Raw genomic sequence first — 23,930 nt, forward strand, 5'->3', positions numbered from 1 at the left:
TACTTGTTAGCGATTATTAAAGTTCTATTAAAAAATATTTTCATTTTATGCATTATTTTATATCAAAATTTTAAAAATAATATATTAATTACAAGTTTTTTAATTGATGTTAAGATTTAAGATTATCAAGAATAATTCTCTCCTCATTGACCTTTCCAATTTTGAAAGTCAAGTTGTTAAATATAAGTGTAATGCTTTAAAAAACCTATTAATTTTTTAAAAAATTAAGTTACTTTTTTTGTGTGATTTTTTTCAACTTAATTATTTCTTAAAGTAAAAATCATGTCAAACAAGATTTTTAAGAAGTTATTAAAAAAAATTATTTTTCTAAAGAACAAAATTAAAAAAAAAAGAATTGAAATTTTTTTTCTTTTAACAATGCGTCAGCTTTTCAAGAAATACCTTTCTCTCAATCAATTTTCCTTTCCCCTCCTTTTCTTTGCAAATTACCATTCTCCAACGTAAAATTACTATCTCCCTCTCCTCTACCTCTCTTAACAAAAATTATAAAAAAAAAAAGAAAACTTAGTAACAGAATAGCAAAATTTAGAATTTTTTTGTTTTTATAAATATTAAAAGAAAAGAAGACTCCAAAATTCAAAACTGCGTTTAGATACTATTTAAATGTTTTCTCTTTTTTTTTTAAAAAAAAAATCTAGTACTATTACTTTTTTTATGAATTTTTTTGATTTTAATATCTAAAATCGTATATAAATTTCAAACAGACTTGTTCGTGATTGAAGATAACATTAATACCATTTAAGATAATTTTAATTAAAATTAAAACTTATATAATTTATTTTACCAAACAACTTACTAAACAGTTTTAACTTAATTTTAAAAGTTATTATTTTTCATAAGTCCAAACGAGCTCTAAACAAACCTTCACTAATAGCTGTTAATTAATTGTTGTTATAACTTATTGATCTCAAGTTAAAGATGTGGGTGAGGCAAAAGATTCCAAAATTAACTGAGTTAAGGTACAAGTATTGTTTTTTTTTTTTTTGAAAAATAGAAAGTTTATTAGTTTCAAAAGCTTGCATGTCATAAAAAGTTTTGAATTTTGTTGACAAAAGCCTTCAAGTCGAGTAAAAAGTCAAGTTACGAGAAGAAAAAGAGTATAAGAAGTCAAGCTATGAAGAGAAAAAGAATAATACAATTACAAAAGAACTTAATTACTCAAACCGATAAAAGCATTATCATGAGAAGATCCAACCCATGAGCAAAAGCTTATTCCATTCATCAAGTTACCAACTAATTCTAATCCAAATATACCTACCCATTGATTAAAATACCAACTAATTCTAAACCTAATACCAAAACATACATCAAAATCACACAAAAATAAAAAGAGATCTAATATCACTACAAATTACACAAAAGGAGCTATAACCCAAGCTTACTGCATTAGCTTAAAGCATCTAGTATTCGCTCCACCAAAAAATAAAAAAACTTGTTGTTGACGTCTCTTGGCCTGAGCATATCAATGTAGGAATCATTTCCTATCTCAAAGGCCTTGGTAACATTCTTGCATCCATCTTCTAGCAGGCAGCCTGTTCAACAAGCATTACCTTAATTGAAGGGTTAGCCCCAGTTCTACAAATAGCAAGATTTTGTGTAGTTTGAGGATCAACTAACTCAGTAATCTTACGCAAGATTAATACCAGATCAATAACTTGCTCAACATTTTGCCATTTTTCAATTGCCGACATTCAAATATGTAGCAAAGGAAAGTAGGTGGAACAAATAGGATAAGTTAAATTATGGCAAAAATATACAACACAAGTTTGCTTGTAATGACGGGATTGGCTTTTGCAACGAAGGATAATTTCAAAATGACAGCATACAAACATAGCAGTTTGCATCATTTAATCAAATTTTACTAAATCTTCTTTGCTTACATCAGTCTGAGTGGACCAGAAAAACTAGGAGGAATCTCTTGGCTTTATGCTTGTGGAGCAATACCATACCATTATCTAAATTACTGGTGTATTGTGAGAAAGAGGCTAATTAACTTAGGTCCTTTTTTTATTTTTTATAAATTCGTCTTTCAAAAAAAATAATACAAATTTAAATATGATCATTACATAATTAAAGCCCAAAAAGATAGAAGAAAAAGGTGGGCTCTGGTCACCAAGCCTTGCCCGTGTGCGGGCTTTTAGAGGACCAGCAAGCACGAACCGAAGGCAAGCTTACTAGGCCACAAGTCCTGTTATTAGCCTAGCCAACTCAAATGAAGGGCCAGCATATTGGGCCAACGTCGGATCCAAAAATTACATAAGAATTTCAAGTATTGAAGATCGAAGATTTGACCACTAATGCAACGAAAATCCATTTCTGGCTTGGTTTTGTTTGAATGTTCTCTTCATCAAAGCTTTTTTTCATGTTGTCAAGGCTTCAAAGGAGACAAATGTTCAATATAATAAATTTTACCCATCCGAGTTAATCCAATTGGTAAAGAGAGAAGTTTTTTTCTTTATCAATCAAAATTCAATCTTTGTGAAAAACAAAATGTGGATATGATATCCGAAAGTGGGTTACATCCTATCAAAAATACTTTGAATGCATGATGAGTTAGTTTGGAAAGGTTTCCTTCATGGTTTATGCTAAATTCAGATTTAAAAAATGAAGTTTGATCAAATTGGAACCAAGTTAACCTTGATTTTCAAATATTATTAACTTAAACTTTTCTGAAGTTTTTCTTATGTGACTATTTTAACTAAACTTGTATCAATTGTACCTTTAAACAAGAATTAAGATAAGAGTGGTGGTAGATGGAATGGCCAATTTCAGCCATGAACGATAAAAAATCACTTGCAATTTGGGGTCCCCCTATCCATATAAACCATTCGTCTTGTTGAAATAATCATGATAACGCCCATGATCGGATTCTTGACCTTTTAAAAAAGTTTGTGCAATAAAGGAACCGCCCTTTGTGGACTTTACACTATAAGACGATCCTCTTCATATTTCTTTGTTTACCTTCCTCTAACTTTCGTGTTTTTATATAAACTTGAATCAATGTAGTCTTCTTCCTTGAAGAAAAAAAGAAAAAGTATTATTATTATTATTATAAATATTATATGTATGGGTTTAAACCAAATTTGTCCAAACTAAACGAGGGAAAGATGAAACAATGCATGTATGTGCAAACTATCGAGCAGATGTAAAGAATCCCTTGTCGTAGGTTCTCATTTTAATCTAATAAATCATTATCTCTAATACTTATACAACAAATTTCATCTCAAAGAAAATTGTACAATGGAAAATTGACATTTATCATATACTATGAACTTCCTAAATCCTACTAATGTGTTGGGGGTAAAAGATGGAAAACCTAAACCACCCTTTGATTGTTCATTCCACGAGACGTTTGATGTGAGTTTGGACTTTGGATGATGCTCTGTTCCCAAATGTCGTACGAATTTAGACTCTGTAAGATGATGGGCTCCAACCAATTATTAAGGAAAGCAACCGCGAATTTCTTCATTCTAACGCCGTAACGTTTACAGGTCACGCTTTTATGACTGCTCAACTGAAAAGTTTTGCCTCACCATTCACCCAATCGAGTGCAAGGCCTAATTAAACATCGAGAGACCAAAAGCTGCACCCTCTTTCGAGATGTTAACGTTAACTGTGACCCAAAAAGGTAGAAACAAGCGAAATGACAGGACAATTCGACTGTTTTCCGTTAGCCAAGGGCAATCAGGTCTTTCAATTCTGACAAATGATCAAACTAAAGCAACTTCTTAGTTCTCACAGAACTTCCAAGTACTTTCGGCTTCAGCTTCTGCTTCACCACTCACTTCTCAGTTCTCAAAATGATGTTGCAAGAACTCTCATTCGTTTCCTTAATCAGTTTCACTCTACTTTTCATCCATGCTGGTTCCACTCAGCCTCCATTTTCATGTGATCCATCGGACCCATCGACCAAAAACTACCCTTTTTGCCAAACCACACTGCCTATCAGTCAAAGGGCTAGGGACCTTGTTTCCAGGCTGACATTAGATGAGAAAATCTCTCAACTTGTTAACTCAGCTCCTGCAATTCCACGGCTTGGTATCCCGGCCTACGAATGGTGGTCGGAGGCATTACATGGTGTTGCCAATGTTGGCCCTGGCATCAAATTTGATGGTAGTATAAAAGCCGCCACTAGCTTCCCTCAAGTCATTCTCACTGCTGCTTCTTTTGACGCTTATCAATGGTACCGCATTGGTCAAGTAAGTCTAGAAACTTCAATGAAAATTTAGTTGTTTAATTTTATTCAATACTTTTAACTTTTTTAACGCTGATAAGTTTGCTTATCATAATGATGTTAACGAAGGTGATTGGAAGAGAAGCAAGAGCAATATACAACGCAGGGCAAGCAAGGGGGATGACATTTTGGGCACCGAATATTAACATATTTAGGGACCCCAGATGGGGGAGAGGGCAGGAGACTCCAGGGGAGGATCCACTTGTTACAGGGAAATATGCAGTGTCGTATGTGAGAGGCGTTCAAGGGGATATTTTTCAAGGTGGGAAGCTCAATGGGCACCTTCAAGCTTCAGCTTGTTGTAAGCATTTTACGGCTTATGATTTGGATAATTGGAAGGGTGTGAACCGGTTTGTCTTTGATGCTCGTGTAAGTCTTAGCCAATGTTGTTTCATTTTTCTGATTTTGTGTATTTTTGCGGCATGTTTCAAAGATTCCTTCTAGTTTTAGGTATGCTTTATGAATTTTTTATTTGATCAGAAAATTAGACAGTAAGACCAGTGGATGTGCTTTATTGGGCTTTGCGTTGATTCATGGGTATTGTTTTTAATCATATTTCCTTGAGAAGGAAGGCATGATCAAAAAATTAGAAAGATAGATTTTTAGTACGTTGGAATTTGATTTTAAAAAAAATACCTTGGAACTTGATTCCATTGTTGTCTGCCTACCTTGGTTGGAGGACAAACTCTTGAAGCAAGTTGTTCTAGTGGAGGAAAATGCGGTTGTTATTTCACTTTAGTAAAAGCTACTTTACTCTCTAATTTCATAAACTCGCTGAAGCAGATAAGCATTTAACTTTTGCATGAGGTGTAATTCTTTTGTTTGGATATTTGTAGGTTACTGTGCAAGATTTAGCCGACACATACCAACCACCATTTAAGAGCTGTGTGCAGGATGGGCGAGCCAGTGGCATTATGTGTGCTTACAATAGAGTGAATGGAGTCCCAAGCTGTGCAGATTCCAATCTCTTATCCAAGACATTGAGAGGAGAATGGGATTTCAAAGGGTAATTTATTTCAATAAAGTGCATATTCTTTTCCTGTCATTTGTCAAGACCTCAATGACAATTTAATAGGTTAGAAAAAATGATTTGTTCTAATGGCCACTAGCCACTGGTTTAAAATTTTAATCAGGTATATCACATCGGACTGTGATGCAGTCGCGATCATCCATAATGATCAAGGATATGCCAAATCACCCGAAGATGCTGTCGTTGATGTTCTTAAAGCTGGTATGTGGGACCTCAGCCCTTGTAATGTCATCCTTTGTATTGTTGCAGCAGCATGTGCCTGTGTTTCTACTTATTTTTTCCTGTGTATTTTCACATTTTTTCTCTTTGCTGTGGCCCTCTTCATCGTCATCACACAATTACTGTATCTTCTAGGATTTTGGATCTTAGATAGTGGACCACTGTGAATGTGATGCCCATGTGGGTTCATACCTTCGAATACTTGTGAGTGGGGCTTTTGCTCACAGCAGCCTTCTAATACTTTTTGTCTTATTTTCTTCTTCTGGATGCTTAGACTGCTGCAATTCTTTACCAAGAAGGGAAAATTAAAAATATTGAAATGACTAGCAATCGTCTTTTTAACATTTTCTTCACCTTGAGTTCTAGCTGGAAATGCTGCTGTGAAAAATGTGTAGGGATAAAATTTAAAAAAATGTGATGAAATTTTGATAATTCATCTTTGATCATTTCTATGACAAGCATCATAAGAGAATTTAAAAGGTGATACTTGTTATACGTAATTTCTGCAATCAAACTGAGATCTTAGAAGGACGATGCTAATTGTGACAATGTTTATTTAGAAGTGCTTAATGTGATTTAGTTGAAAACTTGCATTTTATACAAATTATTTAGTTTCTCATTTTTCCTTTGTGAAAGACAACAAAGAGGCAGTCTCTTAGGTGGAAGTTGTAAACTACTTGTTGATCCCTGGCTTATCGGAATAGCATGAAACATAATTAGAAACCAACTACTGCATCCCAAGAAAATGTTTAAGTTTTGTTCTGTCAGATGGATTTGTACTGCAGGTGAATTTCATTTAACCTTTCAATCAGGAGAATTTTGTGGATACAACAAATAGATGCAATTATGTTTTTCTTTGACAAACATTTACAGGCATGGATCTCAACTGTGGATCCTACTTGCAGAAATATTCCAAATCAGCAGTTCTGCAGAAAAAACTGCCTGAATCTGAAATAGACAGAGCTCTCCATAATCTATTTGCTGTTAGAATGAGGTTAGGCCTTTTCAATGGAAATCCAGCACAACATCCTTTTGGCAACATTGGGACTGACCAAGTTTGCTCCCCAGAGCACCAGATTCTAGCACTTGAAGCAGCTCGTAATGGCATTGTCCTCTTAAAGAACGAAGAAAAACTTCTTCCACTTCCAAAAGCAACCATGTCCCTTGCTGTAATAGGCCCTAATGCCAATTCCCCACAAACACTTTTTGGAAACTATGCAGGCCCTCCATGCAAGTCTGTGACTCCTTTGCAAGCTTTACAAAGCTATGTCAAGAACACCGTTTACCACCCTGGTTGTGATACAGTTTCTTGTTCTACTGGTGTGATTGACAAAGCAGTAGACATAGCAAAACAGGCAGATTATGTTGTGTTGATAATGGGATTGGACCAAACTCAAGAGAAAGAGGAGCTTGATCGTGTTGATTTGTTGCTTCCTGGGAGGCAACAGGAACTCATCACCAGTGTTGCAAAAGCCGCAAAGAGACCAGTTGTTTTGGTGCTTCTTTCTGGAGGTCCAATTGATGTATCTTTTGCCAAGGATGATCCGAGAATCGGGGGCATATTTTGGGCAGGTTATCCAGGAGAAGGAGGAGGTATTGCACTTGCAGAAATTGTCTTTGGTGATCACAACCCAGGTAAAAAGCCATTGACCATGGTTAAAGGAGAAGGTGTTTCTCTTGTCTATGCGAAAGAACCAATGTTGTTCTATTCCTGAAGAAATATTATGATTAAAATGATGATTCACTACATGTTGCTATGCAGGAGGGAGATTACCAGTAACTTGGTATCCACAAGAGTTCACCAAAGTACCAATGACAGACATGAGGATGAGGCCTGAATCATCTTCAGAATATCCTGGGCGCACTTACAGATTCTATAAAGGAGACAAAGTCTTCGAATTTGGTTATGGCCTCAGTTACTCGAAGTATTCTTATGAGTTCACACGTGTGTCCCAAAATAATGTTTACTTGAATCATTCTTCAAGTTTTCATACAACTGTGACCTCAGATTCTGTACGATACAAGCTAGTTTCAGAGTTGGGGGCAGAAGTCTGTGATCAAAGGAAGTTCACAGTTTGTGTTGGAGTGAAAAATCATGGGGAGATGGCAGGTAAGCATCCAGTATTGCTATTTGCGAGGCATGGAAACCATGGCGATGGGAGGCCAAAGAAACAATTGGTTGGATTCCAAAGTGTGATTTTAAGTGCAGGGGAAATGGCTGAAATTCAGTTTGAGGTGAGCCCCTGTGAGCATCTAAGTAGGGCCAATGAGTATGGTCTGATGGTAATTGAAGAAGGCAGACATTTCTTGGTTGTAGGAGATGATAAACACCCAATTACTATTACAATTTGATATAGGTGGATAAAGGTTTCTTCTGATATTGATCAACCCCAAAATGTGGGCCTCAAGTTCCCATAATAATTTATCAAGTACATGAGATATAAATATGGATTATGTATTTCTAGGAAGAAACTTTGTTTATAATAGTTTTACTTTCTAGGTGTCGGTTGAATGCAATGTATCACACATTTATTTGGCCGGCCCTCAGAAAAGCCAATCTTCAGATTAAGCTCATCTTGACCTTCCAAGATGCACAAAGATATCTTCCAGACCAAACAATTGCTTAGGATGCCTTCTACTTGAGGAATTAATATATATATATATTTTGTGAAGGGTTACTTGTATGGAATTGGAAGACAGACAATGATAGTGCTTGTAATCCAGTTTCTTTTTCATCTGAAGTTTAAATTGTAACACCATAAGTAGTGAAGGGAAAGTAGAAGACTTAACTTCTGTTTACAATGATTAGATACAAATGGGACTAGAATAATTGCTCAGTGGTCTTTGTTAAGAGTAGCAGTACGTCCATGTAATTAGCCTGAACTTAAGCACAGCAACCTTAAAACAAGAAAGCAGTTCTAACTTTTAGGCCACTCTTGATCAAATATTATTTACTACTAATGTCTAAATTTTTAGTATTACTGCGCAGAAAAACATAATACATCTGAAATTAAACTCACTTTGGCAATTTAACTTCGATGTATTCTCTAGTGAAGGCCTTATAGTCGATGCTTTCACATCCAACACTGGATAAGTAAGAATCCTCTGTTAGGCATTTGCTTCCAGGTATTATTATGGTATTGCCTTCTTTTACTGCTATCAACAGTGAGACTGCATTAACAGCCTTTTGTTTTTCTGATTAAATAAGAGAGGCATAATCGCTAAAGAAAGCCACAAAATGGTCCCCTGGACCTGGACCAATATTGGCTTACACTGCAAAGCATCCAATATAAATCAGAGCTAAAGCTGGATCGAGTTCAAAAATGCTACATCTTCATTACGTATCTTAAACTGGGTATAAGAAATGGAAAATTTCTTGCGTACTGGGGACTACTAACCTGGTTTAATATATCATCTGTAAGATCGATCAATAATACAGCATATCATTTCTTAAAACATTACAACTGGATCTGTGATTTTAAAGTTGAGAGTGAAATTCTTGAGTTTGTCTTATTTTCATAAAAATCATGATTTGAGGTCTGTTGCGATGTTTGACTTAAACAGCAAGAGTCGGACCTGTCTAGCTAACAGCGACCTTGTTGGTCCTATAAGACATGCTCCAAAGCCCCCCACACTTGCCTTGCCTCTGCACTCGTTTCTACTCAAACGAGTCACAAAGATGAAGCTCCAAAAGCTATCTCTCCTTACCCTCATTCACATCAGTTCACTACTGCTGCTCGTCTTAGCTGACTCCACTCAGCCTCCATTCTCCTGCGACACATCTGACCCACGAACCAAATCGTACCCTTTCTGCAAAACTACACTTCCCATCAACCAAAGAGTCCAAGACCTTATCTCCAGGCTTACATTAGACGAGAAGATATCCCAACTCGTTAACTCAGCTCCTCCCATTCCAAGACTCGGCATCCCTGGCTATGAATGGTGGTCCGAAGCTTTACATGGTGTTGCCTTTTTGGCCAGCGTAAGCCAAGGTATCCGTTTCAATGGAACAATTCAATCTGCCACCAGTTTTCCTCAAGTTATTCTCACTGCTGCTTCCTTTGATGCTCATCTTTGGTTCCGCATTGGTCAGGCAAGTCCTATAAGTACTGTTCTATATTGAACTAAAGTACATAACTCAAAAGACAAGAACACTTTTTTTCTTTTGGTCTTTCTACTATTCATTTTTCAGTTTATGACTACATACAGGCAGTTGGAATAGAAGCTAGGGGAATATACAATGCTGGACAAGCAAGGGGCATGACATTTTGGGCACCAAATATTAATATATATAGAGATCCAAGGTGGGGAAGAGGGCAAGAGACGCCTGGTGAGGATCCATTGGTTACAGGGAAGTATGCAGTGTCATTTGTGAGAGGGATACAAGGGGACTCTTTTGAAGGAGGGATGCTTGGTGAACATCTTCAAGTTTCAGCTTGTTGCAAGCATTTTACTGCATATGATTTGGATAACTGGAAAGGAGTGAACCGATTTGTCTTCAACGCAAAGGTAAGTATAAGTTTCAAAATTTTTATTTTGATCTAGTGTTTCTATCTGTTCATTTGCGTTTGCTTAAGTTGAAAGATTTCATTAAATTGATTACTCATCTGCTACCTTTTTTTTCCCTTTTTCTGGATTTCAGGTCTCTTTACAGGATTTAGCAGATACATATCAACCTCCATTCCAGAGTTGCATACAGCAAGGGAAAGCCAGTGGGATAATGTGTGCATATAATCGTGTTAATGGCGTCCCCAACTGTGCAGATTACAATCTCCTGTCAAAAACAGCCCGAGGGCAGTGGGGTTTCAATGGGTAATCATGACAAGGCTGTTTGTCCTTTTGGCAATAACAATACTAATTATACAAATAACATGTTCTTCTAGAAAGATGATTCTGAGCTTTTATTGATTAAAAAAAATCAGGTACATCACCTCTGACTGTGACGCTGTCTCCATCATGCATGAGAAACAAGGATATGCTAAAATACCAGAGGATGCCGTAGCAGATGTTCTTAAAGCTGGTATTGAGGAGCAGTTTTGCTGCTACATCAACTCTATATTTTGAACTTTTGTTAGTGTTAATCGTCATTTTTATCTACAATATGCTGGTTTTTTGTCATCTAAAGCTAGGCATTGTTAGAACAAAAAGTTAGGACAGTATGCCAAGAACCAAGTTAAATTTCCAGAAATGGTTCTAGTTGATGGATGCTAATAGCTTGATCTGAACTTTTGATCAATGAATTTACAGGAATGGATGTCAACTGTGGTAACTATTTAAAGAACTACACCAAATCAGCTTTCAAAAAGAGAAAATTGCCTATATCTGAAATAGACAGAGCCCTTCACAACCTTTTCTCTGTTAGAATGAGGCTGGGGCTTTTCAACGGCAATCCCACTAAACAGCCCTTCGGCAACATTGGTTCGGACCAAGTTTGTTCCCAAGAGCATCAGAATCTTGCCCTTGAGGCTGCTCGCAATGGCATTGTCCTTCTAAAAAACACTGACTCACTCCTTCCACTTTCAAAAACGAAAACTACTTCCCTTGCGGTAATAGGCCCTAATGCCAATTCTGCAAAAACACTTGTTGGAAACTATGCAGGCCCACCTTGCAAGTCTATTACACCGCTGCAAGCATTGCAAAGCTATGCTAAGGACACCAGGTATCACCCAGGTTGTAGTGCAGTTAATTGTTCTTCTGCTTTGACTGATCAAGCAGTGAAGATAGCCAAAGGCGCAGACCATGTGGTGTTAGTAATGGGATTGGATCAAACCCAAGAGAGGGAAGATCATGATCGTGTAGACTTGGTTCTTCCAGCAAAGCAACAGAACCTGATATCTAGCATTGCAAGAGCTGCGAAGAATCCTGTCATTTTGGTGCTTCTTTCTGGCGGTCCAGTAGACATAACCTTTGCTAAATATGATCAACACATCGGAAGCATTCTATGGGCTGGTTATCCAGGTGAAGCTGGAGGACTTGCATTAGCAGAAATTATATTTGGTGATCACAACCCAGGTGAAGTCTCGTTCCTGTAGGATATAATTAATTTCCTTTCTTTGCATGATTAATGAAAGGCGTAATATAAAACTTTCTTGTACTGGAGATAAAATTACTAAAGTGGTATGCTTCATCATATTTGTATGCAGGAGGGAGGTTGCCAGTTACTTGGTATCCCCAAAGTTTTATTAAAGTGCCAATGACAGACATGAGAATGCGTCCTGAACCATCTTCAGGCTATCCTGGACGTACTTACAGATTCTACCAAGGACCAAAGGTTTTTGAATTTGGCTACGGTCTAAGCTACTCAAAATATTCTTATGAATTTCTCCCTGTAACACAAAACAAGGTTTATTTAAATCATCAGTCATGTAATAAAATGGTTGAGAACTCAAATCCTGTCAGATACATGCCAGTTTCAGAGATTGCAAAAGAACTTTGTGATAAGAGAAAGTTCCCAGTCAAAGTTGGAGTTCAAAACCATGGAGAGATGGCAGGTACGCATCCGGTGTTGCTATTCGTGAGGCAGGCAAAGGTTGGTAACGGGAGGCCAATGAAACAATTGGTTGGATTCCACAGTGTTAATCTGAATGCAGGGGAACGTGTTGAAGTTGAATTCGAGTTGAGCCCTTGTGAGCATCTTAGCAGAGCCAATGAAGATGGTTTGATGGTGATAGAGGAAGGGCCTCATTTCTTGAGCATTGGAGACAAAGAATCAGAGATTACAGTTTTTATATGATACAAAAGACCAGCTCTCCAAATAACGGAAGTTTTACAGCTAGTGAACCATGTTTCTCTATCTATAATTCAGCTATCCAATAAAAAGCTGTCTTGTCTCCTTTGACAATCGTTTTCACTTGCTAATTGAAGCTTTAGCTGCATATGATATGAGTGAAATCTTGATTTCCCAATAATTCTTTTTCTTCAGCAACAAAATAACAACTTATAAGCAAAAAGACAACCAGAGTAACCCTTAAGCAATGATACGAAGCATTAACATGTAGCACTGGCAGTATAGTCCATATCATATTTTGCCTTCACTGAGATCGAATTGCATTCATATCTGCCTCCCTTTTTTTTGTTTTTTTTTTTTTTTTGTTTCTCTTCATTTGTATTATAATTTGGATTCTTTGACATGAAATAGTTCTAGGCTTAGCCATTTAACCAACGCTATTGGCAATGGCCTCTCATTCTGAAGTATTGTAATCCTGGAGACAAATAATTGTAGCCCACAAGCTAATTTTCCTTTCCTTTCTGAGATTCTGGCTTGTACCGTCGATGCCACTGTTTGCAAATTCCGGGTCCATCCATATATTTCTTTAAGGTTTTAGCATAATTCTGTTCCTTTCCAAGTATAAGGAGTCATACGGGAGACCTTGTTAAAGCATAATATTAGGAAAAACCAGAATCAAACTGGAGTTCAGGCTATTAGTCCTTGCATACACAGGGAAATAAACATGAAGTATAATGGTCAGCCAAGCAGTACTTTGCCAATCACAAAACATAGGACCAGGAATTTTAACAGGGTCATGCTTCTAACATCCCATGTTTGGTAGTTAAGGGAAGACCATTTTATGTTTTCCTTTTTTGCTGATGGTATATTTATAAAAAAATTAAGGGAAGCAGACTCTAACCTTTTGGCCACCCTTGATCCTTTTTAATATTGACATTATCATTCCATAGCTATCTTCCCTCGTAGTAGTCGTAGCACCTAGAGAAAAACATAGTACATCTGAAATTGAACCCACTTCGGAAGTTGCATACTGCTTTTGATGGCAAAGCAAACGATACATATTATAATTATATTGCTTGATAGTTTCACATCACCACTCGGATTAAGCTAGCGCCCTCCATCAAGAATTCTTGCTCAGGAAACATTTTATTTTGGTACTTGCCTTCTTTCATCACCACTTTATTAATAGAAACATGGCACGTCGAGTTCTATTAGTAGAGTATAAAGTGGTTGAATGATTGATTGGTTTAATAGATGTGATATATGCATGCTCTTCTCTTAGGGTTCACGGAATTCATGTCCATTATGATCAAGGTGCAATATCCTGTCAACCTTGATTTGTGATATATTCATATTCATTAATTAAAACCCTTCAAAACCACAGCAAACGTGAGGCTGAATTAATAGCTTTCTTCTTTCTGGTTAACCAAACTACAGAACATCATGACTAAATGGTCCCCTAAATCTGGACAACTTTGGCTCATAATTAAATCATCTGATGTGAACCAGGTCAGGTTAAAAGGACAATTTACAAATGTTACATTTATAAGTCCTAACTCCTAAACTGTGTAAAAAAAGGGAAAAAATATCTTAATTTTGATTGGCTACCTGCAGGTTTACTGTATTATCTGTAAGATCAAGAAATAATACAATAAAGTATCATTTTGAAGCTGAGAGTGTCAATAACGAGTGAAAATTCTGATAGTGCAATAAGAAACATATACTTTTTAATGTACAAAAATCACAAGATAAGGTCATTTGTGTGGATTTGACTGAAACACCAATAGAATTCGGTCTTTTTGTGACCATGCTTGCTGGTCCTACAGTTTGTTTGCCTTGCATGCAAGTTGATGCTTTACTCCTAAGCAAATTGATGATGCTTTTAGTTGCAAACTATACAAGTAAAATTTCGTTTTCCCTGCAATTATTTTTTCTTCAGGTAGAAAATAATTAGAACATTTGTCAATAAGCTATAATAGAATGAGAACCAGAAAAATCGGAAAGCTACAATGATCCCCAGAAGAAGTGCATGCATCACCTAGAAAGTCACAAAATGAAGCTCCAAAAACTGCCTCTTCTTACTCTCTTTCACATTAGTTCACTGCTGCTCGTCTCAGCTCAGTCCACTGATCAGCCTCCGTTCTCATGTGACTCATCTGATCCGCTAACCAAATCCTACCCTTTTTGCAAAACTACACTCCCCATTAACCAAAGAGTTCAAGACCTGATCTCCAGACTTTCATTAGATGAGAAGATATCTCAACTTGTTAACTCAGCTCCCCCTATTTCAAGACTGGGCATCCCTGGCTATGAATGGTGGTCTGAAGCCTTGCATGGCGTAGCCTTTGTGGCCAACATAAGCCAAGGTATCCGTTTCAATGGAACAATTCAATCTGCCACCAGTTTTCCGCAAGTCATCCTCACTGCTGCTTCCTTTGATCCTTATCTTTGGTACCGCATTGGTCAGGCAAGTCCTATAACTAACATTCTATCTATCTATTTTTTCAGTATCACCTCTATCTTTTTAATAAGAAGACTAGTTAAATTAGAAATGCATAACTTAAAAGAAACGAATTGTTTTTTCCTCTTTGCATTATTCATTTTCATTTTATGACTACTAGCAGGCCATTGGAATAGAAGCTAGAGGAATATATAATGCTGGACAAGCAAGAGGCATGACATTTTGGACGCCAAATATTAACATATATAGGGATCCAAGGTGGGGAAGAGGGCAAGAAACGCCTGGTGAGGATCCATTGGTTACAGGGAAATATGCAGTGTCATTTGTAAGAGGAATACAAGGGGACTCTTTTGAAGGAGGGAAGCTTGGTGAGAATCTTCAAGTTTCAGCTTGTTGTAAGCATTTTACAGCTTATGATTTGGATAACTGGAAAGGAATCAACCGGTTTGTCTTTGATGCAAATGTAAGTGTGACTTCCAAAGTTTTTTAACTTGATTTTTGACTTTATTATTAGTATTTGTTTGTTTTGCTGGATTCCATTCTGGCCTTAAGTGCATTAGCAATTGAATATTGATCTGCTACCTTTGCTTTTTTTATTCTGGATTTTAGGTAACTCTACAGGATTTAGCAGATACATATCAGCCTCCTTTCCAGAGTTGCATACAGAAAGGGAAAGCCAGTGGGGTAATGTGTGCTTATAATCGTATTAATGGCGTTCCCAACTGTGCAGATTACAATCTCTTGTCCAAAACAGCTCGAGGACAGTGGGGTTTCGATGGGTAATAAAATGGAATAACATTAATGAGAAGTCTTTCCTGTTAGAGATAACAATGACAATAATACAGAAAACTATTCAAGGTCATTCAGAAAGATGATTCTGTGTTAGGTTTCAAATTATTCAGGTACATCACCGCAGACTGTGATGCTGTCTCCATCATTTATGATGAACAAGGATATGCTAAAGAACCGGAGGACGCTGTAGCTGATGTTCTTAAAGCTGGTATGTAAGGAGTCAGCATTTTATTGTGACATCAACTCTGTATTCTAAACTTGTGCTAGTGCTATTGTTTTCATCATCTTGATTATGCTTGTTTTGAACATCAGAAGCTAAGACAATTTGGTACTAAAAATTAGGAGAGTATGCTCAAGAAATAGATTAAGTACGCCAGCTATGATCCTAGTTTTATGAATGCTGATAACAGCATCTGAAAATTTTAATCAATGAATTTTACAGGAATGGACATTGACTGTGGTGAATATTTGAAGAACTACACCGAATCAGCTGTCAAAAAGAAAAAAGTGTCTGTAACTGAAATAGATAGAGCCCTCCACAACCTTTTCTCAATTAGAATGAGGCTGGGGCTTTTCAACGGCAATCCAACTAAACAGCCTTTCGGCAACGTTGGTTCAGACCAAGTCTGCTCCCAAGAACACCTGAATCTTGCCCTTGAGGCTGCTCGCAATGGCATTGTCCTTCTTAAAAACACTAACAACCTCCTTCCACTTTCAAAAACAAAAACTAATTCTATTGCTGTAATAGGCCCTGATGCCAATTCCACAGAAACACTTGTTGGCAACTATGCTGGCCCTCCTTGCGAACCTATTACACCATTGCAAGGATTGCAAAGTTATATCAAGAACACCAACTATCACCCAGGTTGTAGTACAGTTAATTGTTCTTCTGATTTGACTGATCAAGCAGTAAAGATAGCGGCAGGAGCAGACCAGGTGGTACTAGTAATGGGATTGGATCAAACCCAAGAGAGGGAAGCTCATGATCGTGTAGACCTGGTTCTTCCCGGAAATCAACAGAAGCTGATTTCTAGCATTGTAAGGGCTGCAAATAAGCCTGTCATTCTGGTGCTTCTTTGTGGAGGTCCAGTAGACATATCCTCTGCCAAGAATGATCAAAACATTGGAAGCATTATATGGGCTGGCTATCCAGGTGAAGCTGGAGGACAGGCGTTAGCCGAAATTATTTTTGGTGATCACAACCCAGGTGAACTTTCATTTATAAAGTTTGTGGGATAATATTACTTGTCTTCCTTTGCATTATAAATAATAATGCAATTATGGTATGCGTCATATTTCCATGCAGGAGGGAGATTGCCAATGACTTGGTATCCACAAAGTTTCATTAAAATACCAATGACAGACATGAGAATGCGTCCTGAACCATCTTCAGGCTATCCTGGACGTACTTACAGATTCTACCAAGGGCCAAAGGTTTTTGAATTTGGCTATGGGCTTAGCTACTCAAATTATTCTTATGAAATTCTCCCTGTAACACAAAACAAGGTCTATCTAAATAATCAGTCAAGCGACAAAATGGCTGTGGCATACAAGTCAGTTTCAGAGATGGGACCAGAGCTCTGTGAAAAGAGCAAGTTCCCAGTCACAGTAGGAGTTCAAAACAATGGTGAAATGTCAGGTAAGCATGCGGTGCTGCTGTTTGTGAGGCAAGCAAAGCCTGGTAATGGGAGACCAATGAAACAGCTGGTTGGATTCAACAGTGTTGATCTGAAAGCAGGGGAAAGAGCTGAAATTAAATTTGAGTTGAGCCCTTGTGAGCATCTTAGTAGTGCAAATGAAGGTGGTTTGATGGTGATAGATGAAGGGTCCCATTTCTTGAGCATTGGAGACAAAGAATCAGAGATAACAGTCGCTTTCTCATCTGATACTAGTGGCGGAGCCGCATCATGGCAGGAGGGGGCCATTGTCCTCCCAAGAATTTTGAAATTCTTTTACATATATACATTACTATGCATATTGTTTTGAAGTATATCTCCTGAAATGAATTAATGGACCTCCCCGATTCAATTTCTAGTTATAACTCAGATGCCAGTGTTAGCAATCATCCAAAAACTTGATTAACACAGTTCATTAAGGTTTCAGCGTAATTTCATTCGTTCTACGTTCTAAGAATCACACTATACTACCTTGCAAAGCTGCCAACAAAGGAGAAGAAGAATTGACGCAATGTACGATGGCACTTAGCCGGTAAGATTTAAACGTAAAGCTAAAGCCTGCATCAACCTTTCTTTATCTCTTTAAATACTTATCTTCTTTAATTAGAACCATAATTGTATTTGTCGTATCTAACATAGGATGGGTACGTTTAAACAGGGTCAGGCTTAGGTTATGTGGGAGTTAGCAAAAACTATAGAAATCAATCCTCCATCAAAGCGTTTCTCATGTACAATCTATGTGTCGTTTCTTTTTTCAACGTATCCTTCAGCTTAAGTCTTTCTAAAATACTGTAATATGTTTTGAAGCACGAGTCAAATCGGACAATTGTTTATTACCATAATTTTGTCACAAGATTTGTGGCGAATGGTGTGGATCCTGTCGTTAAAGAAGCATATCTGAATGAGCGCAGTGTTATTAGAGCATATTATCAAAGTTTTTTTTTTTCTCTCTATCGTATTTGCCAACAAAAATTGTTTGTTTACACACTTTTATTGATATAAGTGTTGCTTTTTTATTAGGCAGGCAAGGGTGGGAAGCGGGAATCCCATGAAACAATTGATTGGGTTCCACAAAGTGAATCTGAAGGCAGGAGAAAGGGCTGAAATTGAGTCTGAACGTAGCCATGGTGAGCACCTTAGCAGAGCCAATGACGATGGTTTGAGGGTTATAAAAGATTGTGGAAAACAAAGCGTCTGAGATCACAATCATCGTCTGACCACAGGGAAGGGGGGCTGGCAAATTCAGCCAGTTTGATAACAAACAGTCGCTACCTAATTTGAGTAGAAACAACCCAAGCATGACTAGATAGGAATTTCCAACTAGCCACTAGCCAAATACATGTTGCCCAGAGCACTTGAGTCATTCATGTATTAGTTGCAAATCCAGGCATTCCAATTTCCAAAAAAATAATCAGCTCTAGTGATAATGGAATTATGAAACTAATGGCACTTGAACTAGTATTCGATTTTTTTATTTTGCCTCTAAACAGAAATTTCCTTCCATGTGAACCCCTGATATGATTTTAGATTATGTAGTCATTTCACCAAACTCTATTAAGTCTCTTTGCTGATCAATTTGAATAATTAACCACATGCCCAAAGTGAACAATGCACAACACAGAATGTTTGGGAGGTATGCCACAATCATCATCTTAAAAATCTTTCAATTGTGGTGTATTTGATACAATGACAAGGATTATAAACAGAACCAGAGTACAAGTATAGACTATTAATATATCAGATTCCCTAGCGACAGAGCAATAGGTGACACTTACTGCACTAATGTTCCCTCGAAAGGTTGCAACAATAAAACCTGGGTCATCCCTTGCGTTCCACGTCATGGCTGGGACTGTTACCTCACGGGTCCCATCTGGGTGAGTGTGATCACTAAATTCATGTGTGTGAGCACTAAAAATAATCCTACAAATGAATGGGAAGGGAGCAATTGATATCACAACATAAAATGAACTTGAATGCAAATTCTGGAACACAGTCTCCTTAAGCTATGGACAATGCCATAACAAGCATGCAAAGCGAAGAAACTCAAGCAGGAAAAATCATAGATTGCAATGAGAGGATAGGAGTAAATATGCTTCCCTGCCAAAGTTTAAAAGATAGTTACTTTATCATCAATACTTTCATGCCAGCAGCCATATCTAATATCACAGATGTCTGGAGGGAATAATGAGTTCTATTGTATCATATTCAATTTGCCTGAATTTAGTTAGTCAACACGTAATCCACCAAACAAGCTTTTTAAAGGGCATTAGAGTTGTTCCAAGCATACAATAATCCCCAACAAAAGGGAAAAAGGGAAAAAAGAAATGTTATCAGTAATTGAAGTTCAACCACAATTGCTAACTGTAAATAATAGGAAGCATACATACAATTAGGTGACAATAGAAAGTGCAAAGACAAAGCAAGCAAAAAATTATTTGCAGATTCTGTAGGGGATGCTTACCTAGGTTTAAGAGCTTGAAAAATGTATTCAGTAGCATTTGGTGGTACAGTTTGTGATAGATCATAAGGCCCACTCCCAGATAAGTTGCTGAAGGAAAAGATTCAACAATTTTTAAGCAGACTGTTTGGCAGCAGAAGTGAAAAACTATAAACTTTACAAAGTAAAATTCAGTTTACATGCATAGCCCAGAAAGTCTTTGTACTGTTGACAGGATCAATAAATACCATGATAATCCAGATCTCAGAAAAATGGGTAAAACTATACTTATATTCTTTATGTAACAACAATATTCATCCCATTGATCTCCCAGGATCCCATCAATAAAGATGGTCTTGGCCCAACATGATCAACTAGGTAGTAGAGAGATGTGGTTTCAGTCCATAATAACTTTGCCATGGGAACTAAATATAAAGACAGTAAGTTCAATACCATGCCCTTATCTTCCAATTCAACTGAAATGCATCTTTTAACATGTAGGGAATAATTTCATTAAAGAAATAGAAGGAAACTTGTAAAGTTAAATCCATGATACACAAGCCATATGGAGAGTGCAGACTGATAAGATATATTTACCTGCTCTCTACGAAATTTAAACTATGTCCTGATGGATGAATGGTAGACTTGAAAGCACTACCTTCCCTAGAATAGGTGTTTCCTGGCCGGTACAAGGGAAAATGAAGTACTAGCACCGGTCCAGAACCAGATGTCATAGCATTTTCTCTCCACCCAAAGCCATAGGACAGCTCCCTAGACATGCCAGACTCATCCTTTGTTTCAGCTGTGCTTTTTGTTTTCATTTGTAGATCTACACTTTCCCTTTCTACTACCTTCTCAACACCAAACCTAAGCTTATTATTACCACAAAGCAATGCCACAGCATTAAGTGAAACAAAGCTGATATTGCTAATTTCAAAAGCACCACATCCTGATGAATCCAATCCTGGAAAATTCCTAGCTACCCAATTAACAGACTTTGCATCAAGATCACAACACTCTCCAACATCCCTGTCACCAAGAATAACATGCAAAGGGAGTTCAAGAAACGGTCCCAATAACCGATCAAACTGATGAAACACCGATAACCATTTACTTCTTGACAACTCCGACCCTTTAGCAGAAACATCTCCTAAGACTAGTAGCATATCAGGCTTCAAACTCTGGAAAGATTTCTGCATTGCACATTAGTAAACAATATTATCTTTTCATTCAAAGTTTCAAAATTATAAATACAAAACTTTAGCCTCTATGGGTTGCTTCTTCTGCTACTTGTTTTTTGCTTGCGGAAGCAAAAAATGTGATCAGATGCAAAACCAAGTAATACTTTTAAAAATAAAAAAATTTAATTCTGTGAACAGCTAAATGTATAATTTTACATATATATATATATAGAAAAACTATATTTGAATGTATGTTCCAATTTAACTATTTCCAATCTTTAATAAATATAATTTTACATTTTACTAGTGTATAAGCAACTTTCAGAAAAAAAAAAAAAAGGAAAAAATCAATTGCAAAAGCAAATGACAACAGCAACAATCAAACAAAGTCTTATTGTAATGAACTTATCGTCACACACATTCTGTTTCTCTCTATCTAGAATCACTTCAAACAAGAGATGACTGCGGTTTGTTGATCAATGGCAAGTACAGAAGCCCAATCCAAGGCCATGTCATTTTTCAAAACAAAATTTGCCATTTCCCTTGAAAATTCGATGCACCCAGAAAACAATTTCAATAAACAAGACCACTTTGACTAAATGTATGAGAGACAGAACTCTTAAACTGCAAACTGCTTAAAGGAAACATGGTAAAAAAGGATGAATGACCATGAAAAACTTGGACATGTAATAATCTCTGAAATAGAGGTTGACAAAACCAGCATCAGAGCCGAGCAAAAGCAAGTTAGCGACCATCATAACCGTAAGATCCTCGGGCGAACCATCTTCGTTGCCAATATGTTCACCGGGATGGTTGGTGGTGTCAGGCAGGTGCTTGCAAGAAGGAAATGAGACCCGCTCTTCATAGACTATAAAAGCAGAGATTATTATTACAGGCAACAAAGACCTCCAAGCAACTGCTACCATTGTCCTCGGTTCTTTTTTGTTGTGAAGGGATTATATCATATGAGTTCTCCATTATTACTGTTGTTGACCACGGAACTCATTGCTAAGAACAGTAAATCAAAGAAACCCTCAAAGGGTTACAACTCGGGTGCGTACCACAAAACATTAAAAAAAAAAAAAAAAAAAAACCCTTCATGACCAGTGACTAGCATGAAAATTAGGCCCAAGTCTGTACACTAATACGTGGCCCTTATAGACCCTAAAATAAATACTAGAATTAAATAAAGAAATTAAGAAATATAAGAAAAGAAATAATCGATTTTCATTTCATTTCAATTTTTTTTACCAAACATAATTTTAAAGAAATAAAGGCAGATCTTTCCATTGATAAAAAGACTTGTCATTAAATTTTAGTTACTAATAGTATTGCTTCTTAGCTTGAATTAAAGTTTTATTGTGCTTCATATACCTTTTTTATTTTCATTGTTGTTCCTTGGTTGTCCTGACTTGGTAGCCAAACTAGGAAACTACGGGGCTGAAGGTGAGGTGCAATAACTACAACTACCAACTACATCTTTGTCAAAATAAGGCACTAGCATGCATCTTCCTTTGTTCATCATGTGATGTGTTTGGGAGAATATGATTGGTGTCTGTTTCACATAAAACCAAAGGGGATTTGCTTTAAACTACTTTATTAGCAACGCCAACGTCAATTCAATCTGGTACTTTGTTATACTTCCTCAACCTTACCACACCTGTTCCAGTCTTAGCCTCCATTCTTATTTATTTATCCACATCCTTGGTCCATGGTTGGGGGGTTCTACCTCTACCTCCTCGGAATCACTTAACTATATGATAAAAGTTTCAATTTCTTATCTCATCATTCCTCTTTGAATAACTATATATAATTTTTGTTTTAAATTAGTTAAAAATTAATAAAAAAAAAAAGATTATTTCGTGAGCAAATAATGAAATATTCTGATAAATTAATCTATTTTTATGATTACAAACCCATTATTAATCAGTACTTTCTTTTATTGGTTTAGCCAACGTGTTGCAATAATTGATAAGTACAAAGATCAATTCAAAACATTAATCTCAGAACTTAATGAAAAACACTGTACATTACCGAATTTTGAAGCAAAATCTAACTATGTGTCAAACTCCAGTACTATCAGCAGTACCCGAGAACAAATGTCAAGGGCTTCAGCTAAAATTTGGCCAATCTCACCAACTCTTTTTAATTCTGGCCACCAGTTTGAAATTCCAGGGAACCTATAAACAACAGGGCGTAGCCTGCTCACGAGAGAGTGCATTTGCATAGTAATTGCACGTGACAAATCGTTTTGCAACAACAATTATTCAGTACAATTAATTCAAATTAGGAATGGGTTTTGACATTTTTTATTTATACAGACAAAGAAAAAAGGTAATGGCTGTGACGTCATCACCTTGACCAAACTATTTACAGACCAATAATTTTGGTATAAGCTCCATTTTTTCTTTGATGTACTTGATGGTTATGAATCATAGAGAGGTTAAGGGCTTGAACTCAGGCCCAAGACTCGGAAGCTCTATGGGTTTTCTATTTTATCAAATCATGGATGCTGACCCAGTCAACTCGTCCGAGTCGGTGGTAACTCCAAACCTCGACTCACATGGCAAGGTTAGGGTTGGCTTTTTGTATTTTTTTTTTTCTGAGCTTTTGTTTGGTTAATAATCTGATTCTTAATAAATATACTATATAGACGCTTACCAAACAGAGCATGGCCCACCAAAAATTATAAGGTTAGTTTAGTCACGCCGCGGAGCACTGTAATTTTTTTTTATCTTTTAGCGGTTAAAAAGTTTTACTGCTAAGTGGGAGTCTGTCATTATGATTTACTTTTTTTAACCTTTAAACTCCTTTCTTTTAGCTAAATTCCAATATGCTTATCCTTTTCGCATTGATTGTTATCTGCTTAAAAAAGGTTTGCTAATCTCATGCCTCGAAAAGTTTTACAGTTACGAAAATACCCTTTTATTTCTCATATAGTGCACATTAGGCATTGTCATCTTCATTTCTTTTGCCTAATGAAGATCTATTATTCCCTTTTGCCTCTACTAAAATAGTCAGATATATACAACTTATATTCCTTTTCGAAACTCGAAAGGCATCGTCTTTCTTCTTCTTCTTCTTTACTTTTTTTTTAATGATAATTTTGATTTTGGGTAATAGAATATGATAACACTAATAAATTAGCTTTT

At 36.7% G+C, this 23,930-nt stretch overlaps 4 protein-coding genes across 7 annotated transcripts; 3 read left to right on the forward strand and 1 right to left on the reverse strand.

Annotated features, from left to right (window-relative positions):
* Window positions 1–3,758: 3,758 nt before the first annotated feature.
* Window positions 3,759–8,245, forward strand: LOC18592189 (putative beta-D-xylosidase 7). The gene is made up of 6 exons (XM_018126165.2): window positions 3,759–4,220; window positions 4,325–4,624; window positions 5,092–5,261; window positions 5,389–5,486; window positions 6,378–7,139; window positions 7,267–8,245. Exons 1-6 carry the CDS (start codon window positions 3,822–3,824, stop codon window positions 7,854–7,856), a joined length of 2,319 nt encoding a protein of 772 aa, XP_017981654.1. The 5' UTR covers window positions 3,759–3,821; the 3' UTR covers window positions 7,857–8,245.
* An 878-nt stretch (window positions 8,246–9,123) lies between these two features.
* Window positions 9,124–12,395, forward strand: LOC108663135 (putative beta-D-xylosidase 7). 3 transcript variants are annotated; one of them, XM_088808801.1, is made up of 6 exons: window positions 9,124–9,610; window positions 9,697–10,013; window positions 10,147–10,316; window positions 10,427–10,524; window positions 10,752–11,516; window positions 11,651–12,395. In XM_088808801.1, exons 1-6 carry the CDS (start codon window positions 9,184–9,186, stop codon window positions 12,235–12,237), a joined length of 2,364 nt encoding a protein of 787 aa, XP_088664927.1. In that variant the 5' UTR covers window positions 9,124–9,183; the 3' UTR covers window positions 12,238–12,395. The 3 variants fall into 3 exon arrangements, with proteins under 3 accessions (XP_088664927.1, XP_088664926.1, XP_088664928.1); XM_088808800.1 differs by having other exon boundaries at window positions 9,129–9,610; window positions 11,648–12,395; XM_088808802.1 differs by having other exon boundaries at window positions 9,131–9,601; window positions 9,718–10,013; window positions 11,648–12,395.
* A 1,812-nt stretch (window positions 12,396–14,207) lies between these two features.
* LOC18592190 (putative beta-D-xylosidase 7) lies at window positions 14,208–18,618 on the forward strand. 2 transcript variants are annotated; one of them, XM_018126161.2, is made up of 7 exons: window positions 14,208–14,698; window positions 14,856–15,155; window positions 15,302–15,471; window positions 15,595–15,692; window positions 15,927–16,691; window positions 16,791–17,692; window positions 18,181–18,618. In XM_018126161.2, exons 1-6 carry the CDS (start codon window positions 14,261–14,263, stop codon window positions 17,468–17,470), a joined length of 2,451 nt encoding a protein of 816 aa, XP_017981650.2. In that variant the 5' UTR covers window positions 14,208–14,260; the 3' UTR covers window positions 17,471–17,692; window positions 18,181–18,618. The 2 variants fall into 2 exon arrangements, with proteins under 2 accessions (XP_017981650.2, XP_088665287.1); XM_088809161.1 differs by lacking the exon at window positions 14,208–14,698 and having other exon boundaries at window positions 14,854–15,155; window positions 18,185–18,618.
* A 167-nt stretch (window positions 18,619–18,785) lies between these two features.
* Window positions 18,786–21,717, reverse strand: LOC18592192 (uncharacterized). Its single transcript, XM_018126162.2, is given in 5 exon segments — window positions 18,786–18,916; window positions 18,918–19,080; window positions 19,622–19,708; window positions 20,195–20,790; window positions 21,447–21,717. Coding segments are annotated over 5 exon segments (1,131 nt in total). The 5' UTR covers window positions 21,705–21,717; the 3' UTR covers window positions 18,786–18,889.
* Between the last annotated feature and the right edge of the window lie 2,213 nt (window positions 21,718–23,930).

Source organism: Theobroma cacao, chromosome 8 (genome assembly GCF_053813885.1).
Source record: "Theobroma cacao isolate CCN51 chromosome 8, ASM5381388v1, whole genome shotgun sequence".
Classification (NCBI taxonomy): domain Eukaryota; kingdom Viridiplantae; phylum Streptophyta; class Magnoliopsida; order Malvales; family Malvaceae; genus Theobroma; species Theobroma cacao.